The sequence below is a fragment of the Notothenia rossii genome (genome assembly GCF_949606895.1).
Source record: "Notothenia rossii genome assembly, chromosome: 9".
Classification (NCBI taxonomy): Eukaryota; Metazoa; Chordata; class Actinopteri; order Perciformes; family Nototheniidae; genus Notothenia; species Notothenia rossii.
In genome coordinates, this window is record NC_136907.1 from 35,083,479 (window position 1) to 35,103,247 (window position 19,769).

General features: G+C 41.7%; 1 protein-coding gene across 30 annotated transcripts in view; it reads right to left on the reverse strand.

Moving 5' to 3' along the window:
- Window positions 1-19,769, reverse strand: part of dlg2 (discs, large homolog 2) — a gene marked incomplete at its 5' end in the record, with an annotated part of 449,978 nt that overhangs the window by 341,119 nt on the left and 89,090 nt on the right. For all 30 annotated transcript variants that reach the window (XR_013802660.1, XM_079650348.1, XM_079650371.1 and 27 more), the window contains one exon: window positions 18,224-18,375. Coding sequence is in view for 29 of the 30 variants with exons in the window: in XM_079650348.1 (XP_079506474.1) it covers window positions 18,224-18,375 (152 nt within the window). The remainder of the gene's footprint in view (window positions 1-18,223; window positions 18,376-19,769) is intronic.

Consider the following 19,769-nt stretch of genomic DNA (forward strand, 5'->3'; position numbering starts at 1 on the left):
CATAAAGCCAAACCGCGCGGAAACCACTCACAGCTGACACCGACAACAACAACAATGGCCGATTGTGCTCCAGCTTCCTCTGTACCTCTTTGGAAGACCAGATTCCCTGTAGGTAGCTGGTCTCTTTAGTGGACCACTCCTGCTTGTTAAGTTTCTTCATCGTTGTGTATAAACTGGATAAAACGTTGGCTTTTTGTTGTTGTTCAGGAGTTGAAATATTTTGAAAATCCCCTGTTCACAAACTTTACATTAGTATTTATCGTCTGAATAAAGCTAGAAGACGTTCATACTCTGCAAGCCAAGACTTAAAAAACCTGACATGACGGTAACGCAAGTTTTTCTAAAACATAAATCCATGTGTGTCTCTGAGTGGCAGCGATACCGAACTGATTCAGAGCAGGTCATTCTGTCTTTGGAGTCTTGGACTTGTGTTGCTTGTCTTGGTGAATAAAGCAGACTGCTCCGTGTTTAGTGTCGCTGTGCCGCTGTAACTCCTGTTCCTTCAGCTCTGTGCCATGCCGTAGTAGAGCAATGTTTGTTTGTTTTAAAACATCCAATTGTGTTCTGTGTTGAAGTGAATGTGCCAGTGAAGATGGCCACATTGTCTTTTGGCTCCTCTCCAACTTTGCCCTTTTTCATATTTTTTTGGCCTGTCAGTCGATTAAAATATTGAATCGCACATTTTGTATCTGTTCTAAATGTATCTTAGAGGAATATTTTTCGAGTTTTTAATACTCTTATCAACATATGAGTGGACAAATATGCTTTATGCAACTGTTTGTTTATTATCATTGGAACAATGAAAAAATATTCTCCTGAATACTCTCAACACAACAACCTAGAACCTTTCTCTCTCTCTCTTATGGCGCATTTCCACTACACGGCCTCGCTCGGTATGACTGGGCCTCATTAGGCCTTGTTAGGACTGGCTCACTTTATGGCGCATTTCCATTACAGTTTAGGAACTGGGGTAGTATCTATAGTAACGCAGTGTAGGCGGAGCCGTGATGTCATCTTGACGTAAACACCTGCACTTTTGAAACAACATCCACAACATTAATCTGGCTGCAATTTACAAATTATTTATCTAATATATCATATTCCAATCACCTGTATATAGTAGGGGTGCAACAACTAATCGACTTAATCGATTAAAATCGATTACCAAATTAGTTGCCAACTAATTCAGTCGTCGATTCATTGGTGACGTCATCACGTGTGTTTTACGCGCCGTTAAGCCCCAACGTTATTGGTCTTTTTATCGGTACTGGAGACATTTAAAAAAACATTATATCGCAGTCTTTGTGTCGCCAACTCGTTTCTAATATGCAAAAAGACAAACAAATGCATCTATGATGTATTTTCGATCAAACGAGATCTCTCTCCCCCCGTCTGTGTGTGAGGGGGCGCGGCAGTTTACACACACGCAGCTGCTACATGCAGTAACACACTGCGGAGATGGCGGAGAGAACGCGATCCGAGGTGTGGTTAAACTTTACCCGTCTCGATGTGGGCAATGCTCGTTGCCAAAAGCGCAATAAGAGTTTAGCATGTAAGGGCGGTAACAAGAGCAATTTGTCTCAACATTTAGCAAAAGTGCACCACATTCAGATGGAGGAATGCACCGGCTGTCTTTCTAGTAGCTCTGTAGCCATCCACGAGTAACGTTTCCACGTCAGGTTTTATGTATGCTAGCAGCAACACACAGAGTTAACTCATTATTCAAACATGGGTTAATGATTAGAGGTAACTGAGTTATTTATTTTGTTAAAGTTTCAGCTACACTGTTTACAGTTCTGTTATCACATTATTTAATACGATTTGTTAAAACATTGTTGTTTCTTTTAATGTGAAATATTATTTATTTAATTTAAATAAAAAGCAATGCTAATTTTGTTCAAAATGTGTTTAGTTAATTTAATAATATATGTATTTTTGAATCAAGTATTCATCTTTATTGTCTTCATTGTTAGTTTCCACATGCCTAAAACAACCTCAAGCTAAATCTAAAAGTTGATGGCTAAATAAGAGCGTTTGAGAAATTGTGCAAGGCATACAGTAATAGTCCGAATAGTCGATTAATCGTTTCATTAATCGATAGATTAATCGATTATCAAATTAGTCGTTTGTTGCAGCCCTAGTATATAGACACCAATGTGTTTCCCATCCCCTAAACCTCCAGGGATGGATACAGTTTAATACTGGCAACTTCTAATAATGGGAAATACGAAAACGTCTTTTGAAACTACAATTCCCAGTAGAGACGCGCCATAGAACATGTTGCGAAACACAGATATAGCCAGCATGTGTAGTTCTGGGGGGTGGACATGTTCGAGTCCAGTTTTGGATAGTAGGCCGTCGATGGGTTTCATTCCATTTGAAACTGCCGTTTGACGCTCAACGTAAACTCTGCGCACTGCCACTCCAACATCCAATCACAGAGCTTGAGGACTAATCATGGGGTTTTTCAAGCAAAGCACATGGTGTGGTCCTAAACGACAGCTGAAGATTATGGGTAGTGTAGTGTTTTCTGCCATCCTAAACTAAAAAAAAAAAAATGTTTCTCCGAATTGAAGGGGAAAAATACAAAAGCATTGTACTGAATTTAAACCAATCAATGTTGTGTAATTAACAAGGATAATGTGGTGTTTTTGAGTTGATAAGTAGTGCAGATATCACTGTAAAATCAATCGACAGTAAGGAGAATACTTACTTCCGGGTGTAAAATTCTCCGTTACCCAATGGGAATGGACGCTCACATTGCCTTTAAATGCCGCCGACATGGACCGATGCGGTGCTTCCCTGAGCGTCAAATACCGCCGCCGATGGGAATACATTGCATCCGTTGAAAGCTCTTTGCGTCCGTTTATGAAGCTGAAGGAGACTCGGTGCGTCACAACTGCACTATCATACTGTCCTGTACAGATAAGACTTTGTTATCTGATGTATGTACATTTGTGTCTTTGATTTTATACTGAATGTAAAGTAACTGGAAATACCTGTGTGTGAGAGAGAGAGAGAGAGAGAGAGAGAGACTCCTGTTCCACCTCTCAAATTTTCTTTGTATGTGTGCATTGTTATTTGTGCTTGAGCAACATTTTACTTGAACTTTATTTCAATGAAATTAGAAGTAATTATTGTCTTACATTTTAATTTGTTTTGCAAAAAGGTTTCACAGCTGCCTTGGCCTAACGGCTCACAGGCTGCGTTTATCCAGCAGCCAGAACCTCTATCTGTGCCGGTCCCCAGGTCAAGATCTACCATGGGTCAAGGGCCTTCACCAGAGCCATCACCACCAAGGACCAGATGCCAGCATCACTACAGCTACCTCCACCTTCATCTGTGCCTGCCACCAGGTCAAGATACACCTCGGCACAAAGGCTCCACCACAGCCATCACCATCAACCCAGTAAGCAAGGAGGTCTCATAGAGCACACGTACCTCCCACCTACACAGCAGCCACACCCACCATCTTGGAAGACAGACAAAGACCTTGACACTAGTCTTTACATTTATAATGAATAGTTGGTTGAAAGTTCTGATGTCCAATATTGTAAATAGTGAGATTTTCCAGTTTCTTATGTTTATATAAATAGTTGGTTGAAAAAAACATATATATAATAAATTGTTGGTTGAAAAAAAATTCTAACGCTCAATTTGTATTTTTACACATCACATGAACCTTGGTATGTAATATGAAGTCATTATTCAGTCCAAATGTATCTCAGTCCCTGCTGTGGTGAAAGTAGAGTTTTCTACTTTTTTTCATTTTAAACTTGAATTACACATTTATATACAGTGTAATTCATATATTCCACGACTTTTGTGAACCTAAAACTTTGGTAAACCAAATCTAAAACACTCAAAAAATGGTTTGTATCGTCAGTTAGCTGAGTTTCTTCCCGTTAAGTGGGTATGACACATTAATAGGTTTTTAAATGTTAAGAAGCCCTGAGACATAGTTTTGTGAGGCCCCCGCCAACAGGTTAACAGTCTTATGGCCTGTGGAATAAAACTGTCCCTGAGTCTGGTGGTTTTAGTCCGGATGCTGCGTTACCGCCTGCCAGACGGCAGCAGACAGAACAGTTTGTGGCTGGGGTGATGGGGGTCTTTGATAATCCTGAGGGCTTTCTTTCTGAGCCGCTGGGAGTAAAGGTCCTCCATGGATGGTAGCTCCGTCCTGGTGATGTGCTGTGCAGTTTTCACCACCCTCTGTAAAGCCTTACGATTGAGGGCGGTGCAGCTGCCGTATACAGATGTAGCACTGAATTTCAGACTCCAGCTTACAGCTTCCTGCCTACGACTTGCCTAAGACCAGTATAGAGGAATGTTAAGCCCTCCCACTATTTTCCAAGAGGGCGTTGCCAGATTTTCAATTTCAGGTTTTAACCAGGAGATGGCGCTTCATTCACAAATACAGAAAAACAAGTTTCATGGACTCTCAGTTGTGTTTTGAAGAGCATTTGAACACATCAATATTTTAGATCAACTAAAGTATATCTAATCTTGTAATTCAATAATATATAGTCTTTATATATTAAATAACCATAATTATAATGTAAATGTTTACATTAGACTTCTTTATTTGTTATGCTCATACTTTTACCTTTACAATCGTTTGCTTTAATATGCAGTATATTTTTTGTATATTTTTGTGTTTTCTTCCTCCTGCTCCCTTTCGGACACATACTGTATGATTTATTATTATTATTAATATGAAGATATTATTAAGATAAGATAAGATAAGATGTTACTTTATTGATTGAACATTTTAGTTTAGAATGTGCTGTCCCACGGTAATTCAGAAGGCTCACAGGTCACATTCCGACCATTATTTAAAACAATAGGTGCTTTCACACCGTCTACAGTTTGATTTGTAAAGAGGGAGCTCTGTGGCTGAATGGCCAGATTAGGTGCGGCGCATTTATCATAGGTGATCAGAGCTAACTGCCTGCCGTCAGATTTCATTTAAAAAACAGATCTGATTTTAAGACTATTTCTGCGCTCATAAAGAATGATAAGAATAAGAATAATGCGTATTGAACTGGTTTCATTAATTAGTGAGTTTATTTAACACTAGAACCGCCAATCGGGTCAATTTGTGTGATGTGTGTTGTGTGTGTGCGTTGTAACTTTTTTTCAATAAAATATTAAAGTCTCCCAGTCCGTGACTTTTCCTGAAAGTGTGTTATGTAGCACCCTATGTTGTTAAAAATGGCATTCTAATAGCGGGATTTGACAGGTTTAGGTAGGCCTATACAAAAACCCCTGGCGGTTCTAGTGTTAAGGTAATTAGGTACAGTAGAAGCCCTTTTTTATCAGTAATGAATTTAGCAGTTGAACATAAAAGTCAACTAACTGAGGGTCACTTGCAATGACAGTGTTGTGTCTAACTGTAAGCTTGTCACTCAGAGTAACCTACAGTTAATTTAGCTGCTGGAGAAGAAAGATCAGGGGGGGAGGGGGAGAGAGAGCTGTGGTTGATGGGCCATTAGTTGTGTAAATACACAGCTGAGAGCTGCCGTTTCATTCAGACTGTTTAAAAAATGGTAACAACGGACTAAATTTCTTAGCGGATGCATGTCAATTTAAATCAATACATACAACTATTTTTTAAATCAATACAACTATTTTTTAAATCAATAAAAACATTTTCTAAATCCATAAAAGCATTTAAATTAATATTGGGAGTCATGTTGTTACTTTGTTGAGAATGTGGCCATGTAATAAGCGGGGTAATTTGCAGCGACTTGTTCCTTATGGGGAAAATAACACCCGTCATGTGTGTGTAGAGGTGTGTGTGGTTAAAACACTTTCATGAAGTGAAGGAGGTTTTCCTTCTATAAAACAGCTGTGGGCAGCAGTGAGTGTCACAGACATGAATTCATAGATCAAGGCAGACTGGTGCACACACTCTCCTGTCCTGCCAGGCGACACACCCGTTCTAAGCTGTGCCCCTCACTCCTCACATCCCAAGCTGCATCCCCACAAGTGTATTATGTTGTACATCGTTTCAGATGTTATGTTTCAGTTGTGCTCTGTCTATGTTCAGTGATGCAAACTTGTCACCTTTCGGCGAAATTTGCCGTTTTGAATCCAAAATAGGTAGTTTGTGTGATTCATGTAGATCTGCAATACAAATATTTTTGGGGTATGGGGGGGTCTGGGACCCGGAGTAATCTGCGGCCGTGAGCTGTTATGTGCCATCATGACACGCCTGGTGTTCTTTTTTATATATATTATAATGAAGTGCGAGCTGTGTGCTCGAGTCTTCCTGCCTGTCGGCTCTGCTCATGGTGGATGTATAATAAGGCTCTGCTGCTCCGACATGATGGTCTAGCTTCAGCAGCTACATTACCTACGGGTGCGTTCGTTAATATTAACTGTGCGTCCGTGGTCACTGTGGCACAGACTGGACCGCTGGTGAACAGCTGTTAGAACGGGCCGTTCAGGTGTTCAGAGCACAGCTCCCTGTTGGAGCGGCAGAGCTTGATGTGAACTGAAAAGTTTTTCTGTGGCAATATTATTTAAGTTATCGTTGAGCTAGCTAGCTAGCATACATTGTCACTATTTGCTAACGTTAGCTTTAGCCTTCTATTTCTAATAGTTTTTTTCATAGGCTATAAACAGAGGTGGTATATATATATATATATATATTGTACTTGAGTAAAAGTAGAAGTACTCAGATCTTGTACTTGAGTAAAAGTAGAAGCACATAGATCTTGTACTTGAGTGAAAGTAGAAGCACACAGATCTTGTACTTGAGTAAAAGGAGAAGTACTCAGATCTAGTACTTGAGTAAAAGTAGAAGTACTCAGATCTTGTATTAGAGTAAAAGTAAAAGTACTCAGATCTTGTACTTGAGTAAAAGTAGAAGTACCAGAGTGTAGGAATACTCTGTTACAGTAAAAGTCCTGCATTCAAAATGTTCCTCAAGTAAAAGTAGAAAAGTATTCTCATCAAAATATAATGAAAGTAGCGACAGTAAAAGTAGTCATTGTGCAGATTGGTCCATTTCAGAATAATATATATGATATGTTTTATAATGATTGATCATGAAAGTGTTCTCAAAGCTGGTAAAGGTGCAGCTAGTTTGAATGACTTTGTATACTGCAGGGTAGCTTGTGGATTTGCTCCAGGTGGAACTAAAGTCTGATTTAACACTTGATTATATTTTACATCATTCATCCACATCTGTAAAGTAACTAAAGGTATTAAATACATGTAGTGGAGTAGAAGTACACCATGTACCTCTGAACTGTAGTGGGGTAGAAGAACAAAGTAGCAAAACATTGAAATACTTAAATAAAGCACAAGTATCTCAAAATTGTGCTCAAGTATAGTACTTGTTGAGTTTATGAACTTAGTTACTTTACACCATGTGGCTATAAAGATAGAAAGACTAAGCCTTGCACAGAGGCATGAAAATACATTTTCAAAATGCTCAACAGTGCTGCCAAAATTATAAACTGACTGCTACACAATTTAAAATAAATGCTTTTATATATTTCTATTAGATGTGACTCTTTGGCGTTTCTGTTATTATTAACACTGCTGCTTTAGTTGTTCTGCTAATATCCTCTGTTATTCCTCATTTTAAAGCCGATATTCTGTGGGGTGGGGGAGCCGGGGGCTCGGATCCTTGTCACCTTTTTCATACCTGATGAGTTTGCATCCCTGTATGTTAAAAAGCCCCAGTCACCTTAATTCATGTAATAAAAACATCTCAGGTCAGTAACACTCAAAGCTAAATGTGCAATACCATGTTCAGCTATGTTACTATTTATAATGTTATTGTTGTTACATCAGAAGATGTACATATTGGAATTATTTCTTAACTTACAGTAGGCTATTTTTTACAATGTGTGTTGAAAGGATTTATTACATTATTATGAATATTGTCATTGTTGAAGGCTTTTAGAGAAAGGTGAACTATAAGCCTAAATTACATAACATGTTATACCTAAAAACATAAAAGCCACAATAAATGAATCACAATTATTCTAGTTATTTTTACCTCCCGTATTGCTTTCAACCCACCAGCTTTTATGGTGTTGTTACGTCACTAACTGTAAGCTTGTCACATACAGTCTATGGTCACTCAGAGTAACCTACAGTTAATTTAGCTGCTGGAGAAGAAATATCAGGGGGGGGGGGGGGGGGGGGGGAGAGAGCTGTGGTTGATGGGCCATTAGTTGTGTAAATACACAGCTGAGAGCTGCCGTTTCATTCAGACTGTTTAAAAAACGGTAACAGCGGACTATTTTTCTTAGCGGATGCATGTCAATTTAAATCAATACATTCAACTATTTTTTAAGTCAATAAAAACATTTTCTAAATCCATAAAAGCATTTCAATTAATACTGGGAGTCATGTCGTTACTTTGTTGAGAATTTGGCCGTGTAATAAGCGGGATAATTTGCAGCGACTTGTTCCTTATGGGGAAAATAGCACCCGTCATGCAGATCAGGATCCCTCCGCCACGCTTTGGGATCCTGATCTGCCGACGAGGCTCCATTAAAATATAAATATTTTTAGTGAATTACTGAGTTTAGGCACGTTAATAAAGTTTTAATGAAGTTGAATACAGTATATTCATATGTGTCAGTGATTTCATGTAAATTCGGCGAACATAAACATAAATGATCGTGGTGAAGATGATGATTAAATTAGGATTAAAAATCGAGAGTCGGGCTGCATTTCCTCCTGTTCGTTTTTTTCGACTAAACAACATTATTTTCTTAAATAACAACATGGTGAAGTTTTGTAAATGATTACATGTCTCTTATTTAGCACAGAGTATGATATCCGTGACATATGGATCTTAAAAAAGTTCCGCTGTACATCCAGCGTACTGCATCTGACTTTATTTCACATGAGCTCCAGTGTGGAACCCCACTGCACCCCCTGGTGGATCAATGATCCATTGCAGCTGGCTTCATTATAATTACATGTATCTATCACGGGGGCGGTCTCAAGTCAAGCTGGAGGTTTTCCCTTGAGCGAGTGCAGATCACGGACCAATCACGGCCCTCGCATTTCAAACTGTCTGAAATGAATCGCTACATCTGTACCAGCCCCTGATGCAGCCAGTCAGGATGCTGTTGAACCTCCTCAGCCTGTGGAGGAAGAAGAGCCGCTGTCGAGCTGTTTTGGTGATGGTGTTTGTGTGATGAGTCCATGTCAGGTCCTCAGTGATGTGGACCCAGAGGAACCTGAAGCTGCTGACTCTCTCCACCGTAGTCAAATTGATGGCGATGGGGGCGTGTCCCTCCCTCTGCTGCTTTCTGTAATCCACAATCAGCTCCTTTGTTTTGCTGACGTTGAGATGGAGGTTGTTATCCTGGCACCAAGATGTCAGGTTTTCGACCTCCTCTCTGTACGTCGTCTCGTCGGTGATCTAGCCGATGATCTAGCCGATGACGGTTGTGTTGTCAGCAAGCTTCACGATGGTGTTGGAGCAGTGTGTGGCCACGCAGTCATGTGTGAACAGGGAGTAGAGGAGAGGGCTGAGCACGCAGCCTTGAGGGGCTCCGCTGTTGAGGATCAGGGTGGAGGACGTGATCTTTCCAACCCGCACTGCCTGGGGTCTGCCCGCTAGGAAGTTCAGGATCCAGTCACAGAGTGCGCTGTTGAGCCCGAGGTCTCTGAGCTTGATGGCCAGCTTGGAGGGCACAATGGTATTGAAAGCTGAACTGTAATCAATGAACAGCATTCTCACATATGTGTTCCTCTGGTCCAGGTGTGAGAGGGCAGTGTGGATGGTGAGAGCTATGGCGTCGTCTGTGGACCTGTTTGCTCTGTATAGCAAACTGCAGGGGGGAGGGAGGAGGTGATGAATGTTTTGACTAACAGCTCAAAGCACTTCATGATGATGGAGGTGAGTGCTACTGGGCGGTAGTCATTGAGGCTGGTGATTTTTACTTTTAAAAACATGTGGGGACTACAGACTGCAGCAGGTTGAAGATGTCTGTGAACACCTCTGCCAGCTGAACTGCACACACCCTGAGAACACGGCCAGGGATGCCATCAGGTCCAGGAGCCTTGTGTGGGTTAACCCTTTTAAAAGGACTTGCCCACATCTGCCCTGTCTAAAACAAAAGGGCAGGGCTCTGGCTCCTGGTCCCTCTGTGCCTCCACAGCCTGGCTGCTCTCGAATCGTTCAAAAAAACTGTTCAGCTCATCTGGGAGAGACGCTTACGCAGACAGTCCCGCTGCACCCCCCGTTGCTCCTTTGTAGTCTGTCATTGTTCTTAGTCCTGCCCACATGTTCCGGGTGTTACAGCCTTTGAAGTCAGACTCCACTTTGTCTCTATATTGTCTCTTTGCATTGCTGATAGCTCTCCGGAGTTCATACCTAGATTTTGTAGATATTGTACTCCTCTGAATCTCCACCTCTGTGCGCGCTTTCAGCTTGGTACGCACCTCACTGTTTATCCAGGGCTTTTGATTCTGGAATGTTCGTACAGTAACCTTCGGTACCACGTCATCGATGCATTTATTTGTAGCAAATAACCGTGTCCATGTGTGTTGATGTTGTCGTCCTCAAACACACTCCACTCCGTATATTCGAAGCAGTGATATTCTGGGCTCCCTCAATAAAAACATCCTCTCCTCTGTCATGAACCTTGGAGTGACCTTCAATAGCGCTTTTAAATTTGATAAGCAGGTCAGCACCGTAGTCAAGACCTGCTTTTTTTTTTAAATACGACTATTGGCCAAGACCAAGTCGTTTTTATCTTTTGAAGACCTAGAAAGGGTTATTAATGCCTTTGTGACTTCGAGACTGGATTACTGCAACGCTCTGTATGTGGGTATGGACCAGGCCACAATTAAACGCCTGCAAATATTCGGTAAGTGGGACCCCATATTGGGTTCACGGACATATTGAGTAAGTGGGCTTGCATATGGTCCTGGTGGACACTCAATGAGTTATCATTAACCCACTCACTCAATCAATCAATCAATCAAATCTATGAACTAACTTTGACATATAGACTAATGGCGCATTCACGCTCCCCCCCCAACCCCCCCGCTAGGACCCCATATTGGGTGGCCGGACATCCCCCACACATTACAAATATTCGGTAAGTGGGACCCCATATTGGGTTTATGGACAACCCCCCCCCCCAATATTACAAATATTCGGTAAGTGGGACCCCATATTGGGTTTACGGACACCCCCCCCCCATATTACAAATATTCGGTAAGTGGGACCCCATATTGGGTTTACGGACACCCCCCCCAATAATACAAACATTCGGTAAGTGGGACCCCATATTGGGTTTACGGCCAAACCCCCCCCCCCCTACCCCAATAAGTATAAGTACATCGATTCACATATGTGGTAAGTGGGACCCCATATTGGGTTTACGAACACCCCCCCCATAAGTACAAGTACACAGTAAGTGAATACTCGTGTTACTGTGTAATATGTGGACAGTGGGACCCCATATTGGGTTGACGGACACCCCGACATGACAAATATTTGGTAAGTGGGACCCCATATTGGGTTGACGGACACCCCCCCACATAAGTACAAGTACACGGTAAGCGAATACTCGTCTTACTGTGCAATATGTGGAAAGTGGGACCCCATATTGGGTTGACGGACACCCCCCCCCCCCCCCCCATATGTACAAGTACACAGTGCGCGAATACTCGCGTTACTGTGTAATATGTGGAAAGTGGGTCCCCATATCCTCAACTATGAGAGACAAAATGAGAAAAAAAAATCCAGAAAATCACTGTCTGATTTTTAAAGACTTTATTTGCAAATTATGGTGGAAAATAAGTATTTGGTCCCAAACAAACAAACAAGATTTCTGGCTCTCACAGACCTGTAACTTCTTCTTTAAGAGCCTCCTCTGTCCTCCACTTTTTAACTGTATTAATGGCACCTGTTTGAACTCGTTATCAGTATAAAAGACACCTGTCCACAACCTCAAAAAGTCACACTCCAAACTCCACTATGGCCAAGACCAAAGAGCTGTCAAAGGACACCAGAAACAAAATTGTAGACCTGCACCAGGCTGGGAAGACTGAATCTGCAATAGGTAAGCAGCTTGGTGTGAAGAAATCAACTTTGGGAGCAATTATTAGAAAATGGAAGACATACAAGACCACTGATAATCTCCCTCGATCTGGGGCTCCACGCAAGATCTCACTCTATGGGGACAAAACGATCACAAGAACAGTGAGCAAAAATCCCAGAACCACACGGGGGGACCTAGTCAATGACCTGCAGAGAGCTGGGACCAAAGAAACAAAGGCTACCATCAGTAACACACTACGCCGCCAGGGACTCAAATCCTGCAGTGCCAGACGCGTCCCCCTGCTCAAGCCAGTACATGTCCAGGCCCGTCTGAAGTTTGTTAGAGAGCATTTAGATCAGGGTTCCCCAGACTACGGCCCGCGGGCCGCATACGGCCCGCCACGCCCCTTTGACCGGCCCTCCACCTCTCTGCACCTCACCATTTGAACTGGCCCAAAGAAGAAAAAAAAAAAAAAAAAAATTATAAAATATTTTTTAAAATATTTTATTTTAGTTGTCCAACTTGTTTTGTGAAATAATAACATGACTCTCCAAACAAGGGCGGTAATCGCTGTTCATTCCGTCACCTGAGATTAGAACTCGAGGCCGTCAGTATTTGGCCAGAGCGGCTCTGGTAGTGGCCATGAGCCAAACAGTGGAACTGTCAATCAGATCGCCAGCGCCTCTATCACGCTTTAAAAGCAACGTTATGTAATGTTCTGGTTGACATCTGTTACATTTGCATCTTGTTTTTTTAACACTAAAATATTTTTTTATTAACCATTTATATTTTATATAATTTAATATGTGTGTCTGTATTATTTATATGACGTATGTTTATGACCGAATTTCCGCCACCTTACAAGCTGATCGAAGTCATGCGCAGAAAATATTATGCTACAGTTGAACAGCAGTGTAATGGCGTGCAGTAAAGTGAGGAAAATTGACAGAGAGTGTCGGGTTTTTAAAGAACAATGGACCAAGGATTATTTTTTCTGTTCCATGGAAGGACCGTGCCATTTGTATTATATGTAAAGAAAATGTGGCCGTGTTTAAAGAATTCAACCTTCGCCGCCATCACGAAACCCGGCACAGAGAGTATGCTAGCTTGAGCGGGCTAGCGAGAGATGATAAGGTTCGGCGTCTGAAAGGCGGACTAGCTGTTCAACAGGATGCCTTCCTTCGTCAATCCCGGGTCAACCTGGCTGCTGTCCGAGCTAGCTACAAAGTAGCTAACCTACTGGCTACCCACGGCAAGCCGTTCACAGACGGAGAATTCGGGAAGGCCATGATGCTGGCTGTGGCCGAGGAGGTGTGTCCCGAGAAGACAGATGCCTTCCGTGGGGTGAGTCTCTCAGCACAAACGATGAAGAGACGAATTGAGGAGATGGGGGGAAACGTGTTTGACCAACTGAGAGAGAGAGCCGGAGAATTCAAGTGTTTTGCTTTAGCCATGGATGAAAGTAATGACGTACAGGACACGGCACAACTGTTGATTTTTATTCGTGGAGTCAACACACGTTTTGAAGTGTCAGAGGAGCTGGCATCACTGAGAAGCCTAAAAGGCACAACAACTGGAGAAGACCTTTTTGTCGAAGTGTGCAAAACAATGGGCGAACTTGGTCTGCAATGGGCTAATTTTGCCAGTGTCACTACAGATGGTGCGCCTAGCATGGTCGGATCTACGAGGGGTCTAGTAGGGCGCTTGAACGGCGAGTTCGAGGAACGAGGTCTCGCCCCACCGATTCAAGTCCACTGTCTGATTCACCAGCAAGCGCTGTGCTGCAAAGTTTTGAAGTGGGCGTCTGTGATGAAGGTGGTTGTGCACTGTGTCAACTACATCCGGAAAAATGGGCTGAAACACAGGCAGTTCCAGGCCTTTCTCTCCGAGCTGGGGTCTGCTCACCAGGATGTGCTGTACTACACCGAAATCCGGTGGTTAAGTCGAGGCAAAGTATTGCGCCGTGTCTACGACCTGCTGCCCGAAATCAACACCTTCCTCCAGTCTAAAGGTGAAACGGTACGGGAGCTGACCGACCCGGAGTGGAAATGGGACCTCGCGTTTTTAACTGATGTGACTGAACTGTTGAACCACCTCAACCTACAGCTCCAAGGCAAAGGGAATCTCATCAGCCACATGTATTCCCACATAAAAGCATTCGAGGTCAAACTGCAGCTCCTTGTGCGACAGGTCCAAAAGCTGGACTTCACACATCTCCCTGCCACCCAAAGCTACTGCGCCGAGAAAACCAGTCGCCCCTTTCCCAGTCGCGAAGTGCAAAGATGCCCTGGAGATGCTGCAGCGAGAGTTCAGTGTGCGCTTCCGCGAGCTTCATGTCAACAACAAAGACATAAGTCTGTTCCAGAACCCCTTTGCTGCTGACATTGACGACGCACTTCCCTCTCTTCAGTTTGAACTAGCCGAGCTGCAGAATTGTGATGTCCTTAAAGACGCATTCAAGCCTGACCACCTCCTTGAGTTCTATGCTGAGCTACCAGAGGGCACTTACCCAAACATTAAACAACATGCTCTGAAGATGTGTACCGTTTTTGGCAGCACCTACACCTGCGAGCAGACGTTTTCCCGCATGAAGCAAATAAAAAATCCAACGATGAACAGACTCTCAGATGAACATTTGCATCAAACTTTGAGACTGGCAACCACTAGGCTACACCCAGACATCGGACTTCTCACCAGCCAGAAGCAAGCACACAGTTCACACTGATATGGTAAATATACTGATTTTAACTATTACAATTTTATATAGCTGTAAACATGAACTATGATTTTTTGATGAAATATGATTAATGTTTTTAATGAATTTTAATGAATAATGCTACACTGTATTTGTAAAATCACATCACAAGGAACAACAGGCAGCATATTTATGTAATTTACTGAATGTGTCCAATGTCATCCCTTTATGCCAGGTTTCCAGGCAGCAAGAGAGGGGACTGCAACTGCTGACCTCAAAGATCACTGCCCATTAGGGATGTGCATCTCCATCACTGAGGCCGATGCGATGCGCATCTCGATACGTTGCCACGATACGATACATTAACGATACCTTTGAAACACCAGGCGATGCGATACGATACGATTCACCCCTGTTGCGATACAGTTCGATACGATTTGATTCAACATTATGCGATTCGGGGCGATACGATGCGATTCAACACGATGCAAAAATAATGATACTTCAATATGGTACGACAGAGGATTTTTGTTTTATTCCTTATGCAGCAAATCATACATTAACAAAAAAGTGCTTTACATATTTGGTACTGCACATCCCATCATGCCGTTTATTTTTTTTACCTTTAAAAGCTCTCCAGAGTACAATTGTATAACACCTCACAGTTAAACAATGTAAGGATGCATTGCTCATGATTAACAATGTGCAAATAACAGCTACAATAGAGCAATGCCCATACAGCTGCCAGCCTGATGTGCTTAACACTCAGAGGCTAACTCACCAGTGAGCAGAAAGCAGTGGTTTCTATCTGAACAATAAAGAAAACAAATAACCTTTCACAAACAGGTATTTCATAACTGCTTACAGTAAGGAAGAGATTTAAATTATTATTGGCCGTCACAGGCTGCTGTAAGCTAAACACCTCTCTCTGACAGAACACCTCACTGAGTGATTTAACTCATATGTCTAAATTTCAGGTTTCTCTTTTCAGCCGCAGACCCCATGTCGCCTCTTTATGTGCATCGCTAAGTTCCTCGTACTACTTGTGTACTTTAAAGCGGCTCGGCATCGTTAACAATTTGCGAGTGATTTTTCAAGTTGACCGTCTGTAGTAAATAGTGCCGCGCACATATACCATCAGGACGTTACTGATGGGGTGCGGCTGCGGAGTGATACTGTGTGTATGCAAGTCCGCATCTAGGACGGATCTATGTATCATGGCTGTAGACCTGTTAAGTAATAAAGATACCTCATACAAAGGTCTACGGATACCTTATTACTCTCCATGACCTGCGGTCAACTATATAGCATAAATGACTATTACACCGTCTTTCTTGAACAATCCGAAGTGTTGCCAAACGTTTGATTTGTAGGTATTTTTCGGTGCGCTGTGTTTCTCTTTCTCCTCAACTTCCGTGTGTGTTGATAACTGAGACTCTCGTTCTCCGTAGTGGCGAAGCAAATATCAAAGATCGTCTCTGCTGAACGTTGACAAGATAAGGGGATTTTATATGAATGAATCGGTTTTTTACCGATGCAAAGACGCTACGCAATCGATGCATCGCGAGTTCAACCCAAACTGTAGCCGATGTGCACTCTTTCAACCGGTGCACTCGCATCTTGAACGTTTATGCCGGTGCACCGATGCGAATCGGTGAATCTTAACATCTCTACTGCCCATCCATCCTTCCTTCCACCCTGGCTACAAGTACCAATTCAGTTCACCTACTGCACATATTGCTGACTTCCCATTCTGTTACTCTCTTCTAGTTTAACCTGCCGAGGGTTTACTGCTCAGTCTCTCCTCCCAATCTCTTCTCTCAGCATCTGCCTCTCCATCGTTGTCTCGTTGTCTCTCTCTCTCCCTCTCTCTCCTCTCTCTCCTATTTCTCCTCTTTATGCACTGCCCCTCATCTCAATCTCCTATTTCAAAGGGATGATAATTGTGCTGTAAAAGTGTTTGGGTGCTCATTGCATTTTCACCTTGAACAAAAAAAATCTCACCTGAATATACAAATAAGAGTTGGTTAGTTGATATATTGTTCACCAAGTTTCTTGTCTTGATGATTTCTCATCTCACTGTAATATAGGCCTACCATTTCTATTGTATCACTCATAAACTGTCAATCACCATGTTTTTCTAACCTTTCCTTGCTATTTTGACATGGTTGTTATTAGAAAATAAAAGGAATACCTGTGGTATTTCAAATTGAAAAACATGTGAAGTACTCACTTCTTTTGCAAATCACTTGTAATGATGAACTATTTTGTGCTAGAAATTATGGCTATAACAGGCAGTGGCCTAGTATACAGCCCACATGATCGATCCCGGCCCCTCATCACAGTCAGGAACGATAATGTGGCCCCCAGAGAAAAAAGTTTGGGGACCCCTGATTTAGATGATCCAGAAGAGGATTGGGAGAATGTCATATGGTCAGATGAAACCAAAATAGAACTTTTCGGTAAAAACTCAACAAGACGTGTTTGGAGGAGAAAGAATGCTGAGTTGCATCCAAAGAACACCATACCTACTGTGAAACATGGGGGTGGAAACATCATGCTCTGGGGCTGTTTTTCTGCAAAGGGACCAGGACGACTGATCCGTGTAAAGGAAAGAATGAATGGGGCCATGTATCGTGATTTTGAGTGACAACCTCCTTCCACCAGCAAGGGCATTGAAGATGAAACGTGGCTGGGTCTTTCAGCATGACAATGATCCCAAATACACCGCCCGGGCAACGAAGGAGTGGCTTCGTAAGAAGCATTTCAAGGTCCTGGAGTGGCCCCGCCAATCTCCAGATCTCAACCCCATAGAAAATCTTTGGAGGGAGTTGAAAGTCCGTGTTGCCCAGTGAGGAGATCTGCATGGAGGAATGGGCCAAAATACCAGCAACAGTGTGTGAAAACCTTGCGAAGACTTACAGAAAACGTTTGACCTCTGTCATTGATAACAAAGGGTATATAACAAAGTATTGAGATGAACTTTTGTTATTGACCAAATTTTCCACCATAATTTGCAAATATTTTTTTTTTAAATCAGACTTTTCTGGCCCACTTCCATAACTTCATGTGGCAGAACATTAACAGGGTATATTAATTATATACATAAATGCTTTGAATGACTATTTATTTGTTGCTTTCGTAATGGCATAAGGTGTTTACTATATGCATATTTTACTGCCATATTTTTTACTATGATCTTACTTGTGATATTTTGACATGACAACAACTGCCCTCTGCATTGATTACCCCGGATAGCCAGTATAAAGACAACAGTCTCTACGCAATATCAACACTACTGATTCTGTCTCTCTCGCCCTGACCTCCGTCATAATCTCCTTACGTATGCGGTTCTCGGTCCCAGCCCAGCAAATTGTTGGTTTCAAATAGGAAACCCAAGAGTCTGCGCTAGTGCAGTGGGTATACAAAAAAGTGGTTCTCAATTGGGCACCAGCTCAGAACCAGCTTTGTGGAATAGGGGTTAGAGACTCACCTCCTCCACTGGACAGACAGAGTGTGCAGGCTCAGAGTTCTGTATTGACACACTCCTCTCCCACTTGTCGGCCATGTGGTTGACCTCTTCCAGCTTTTGGTCACAGCTCTTCTGTGTGTTTAGCAGTGTCACTTCATAAAACTCCTGGATATCTGTGGAGATAAAGATATAACATGAGTTAACTCATCAATTTAATAAAAGTTATTTGATGGTGATAGCAGTTAAACCTGAGTCAATGCTACAAAAAGTGTACAAACATACAAATGAGGTTCAATTCTGCATGTAAATGTGAATACCAAATTTATGTTTGCTTTTGAGAGCTACTTTTCTGAAAGCATGCAAGGTTTTTGCATAAATGTTATGTATATATAAATGTATTCTATATATATATATATATATATATATTTCTCACATTATATTTGCTTTATTATTTTACTGCTTCTTCACTACTTGTACCAGACCAATAAAGAAAAGAAAAATAGCAATAACAATTTTGTAATCTCATGAACATAAACCTTATACTCATTGTGTCTTCAGGGTGTGAGGAAATCAATGTGAACCCAGAACAAGCAAACTCAGGCATCAGTTCTGTGTTCAAAACATGGGTTAAAAAATCATTAAGTGCTGGGTGTAGCAATTGGACGGCCAGACGTCTACCCAACAGCTTTAAATGCCTTTGCAGCTGTAATCATGTAATCATTTCCATATACTCACAACATTATCATTTTCAAAATGTACCTAATCCATCAAATTCTAAGTAGACAAATATTACACACAAAGCTAACATACTATAAATACTAGGGATGTAACGATACCAAAAACTCACGTTACGATAATATCGCAATAAAAAGTCCACGGTACGATATTTATCGCGATATTGAAAAAACATTTACATTTTTTTTTACTTCGTCTGCATGTAAGGGTGGAAACTTATACAAAATGTACACGACCCTAAATTGATCATGTTGTTGATAGTGCTACAGATGCGCTGCGAATAAAATTAGACTATGTTGCTCCTTTGAAAAAGAAGTAAATAAAACAACATAGATTAGCTCCATGGCATAATGCAGAAACACGCAAAATAAAGCAAAAGTCGAGACAACTTGAAAGGATATGGCGTTCCACTAAACTTGAATAATCTCGTTTAATTTGGCATATTACTCTCAATGAATATAAGAAAGCACTGCGTAAAGCAAGAGCAGCTTACTACTCTTCATTAATAGATGAGGATAAGAATAATGCAAGATTTCTTTTCAGCACTGTAGCACTGTAGCCAGCCACAGCTCGATTGAGCCTTCTATTCCCATAGCACTCAGTAGCAACTCTTTTATTTGCTTCTTTTTTTTTAATGATAAAATGGTTACTCTTAGAAACAAAATGAATTACTTCTTGCCTTTGACAAGTATAGTGTTATCAACAGCTCCCGGAAATGTAAGTTCTAATATTACACTAGATAGTAAATTAGAATGCTTTTCAGCCATAAACCTTGAACAATTGAATTAAATGATTCTCTCTTCCAAACCATCAACGTGTATCTTAGACCCGA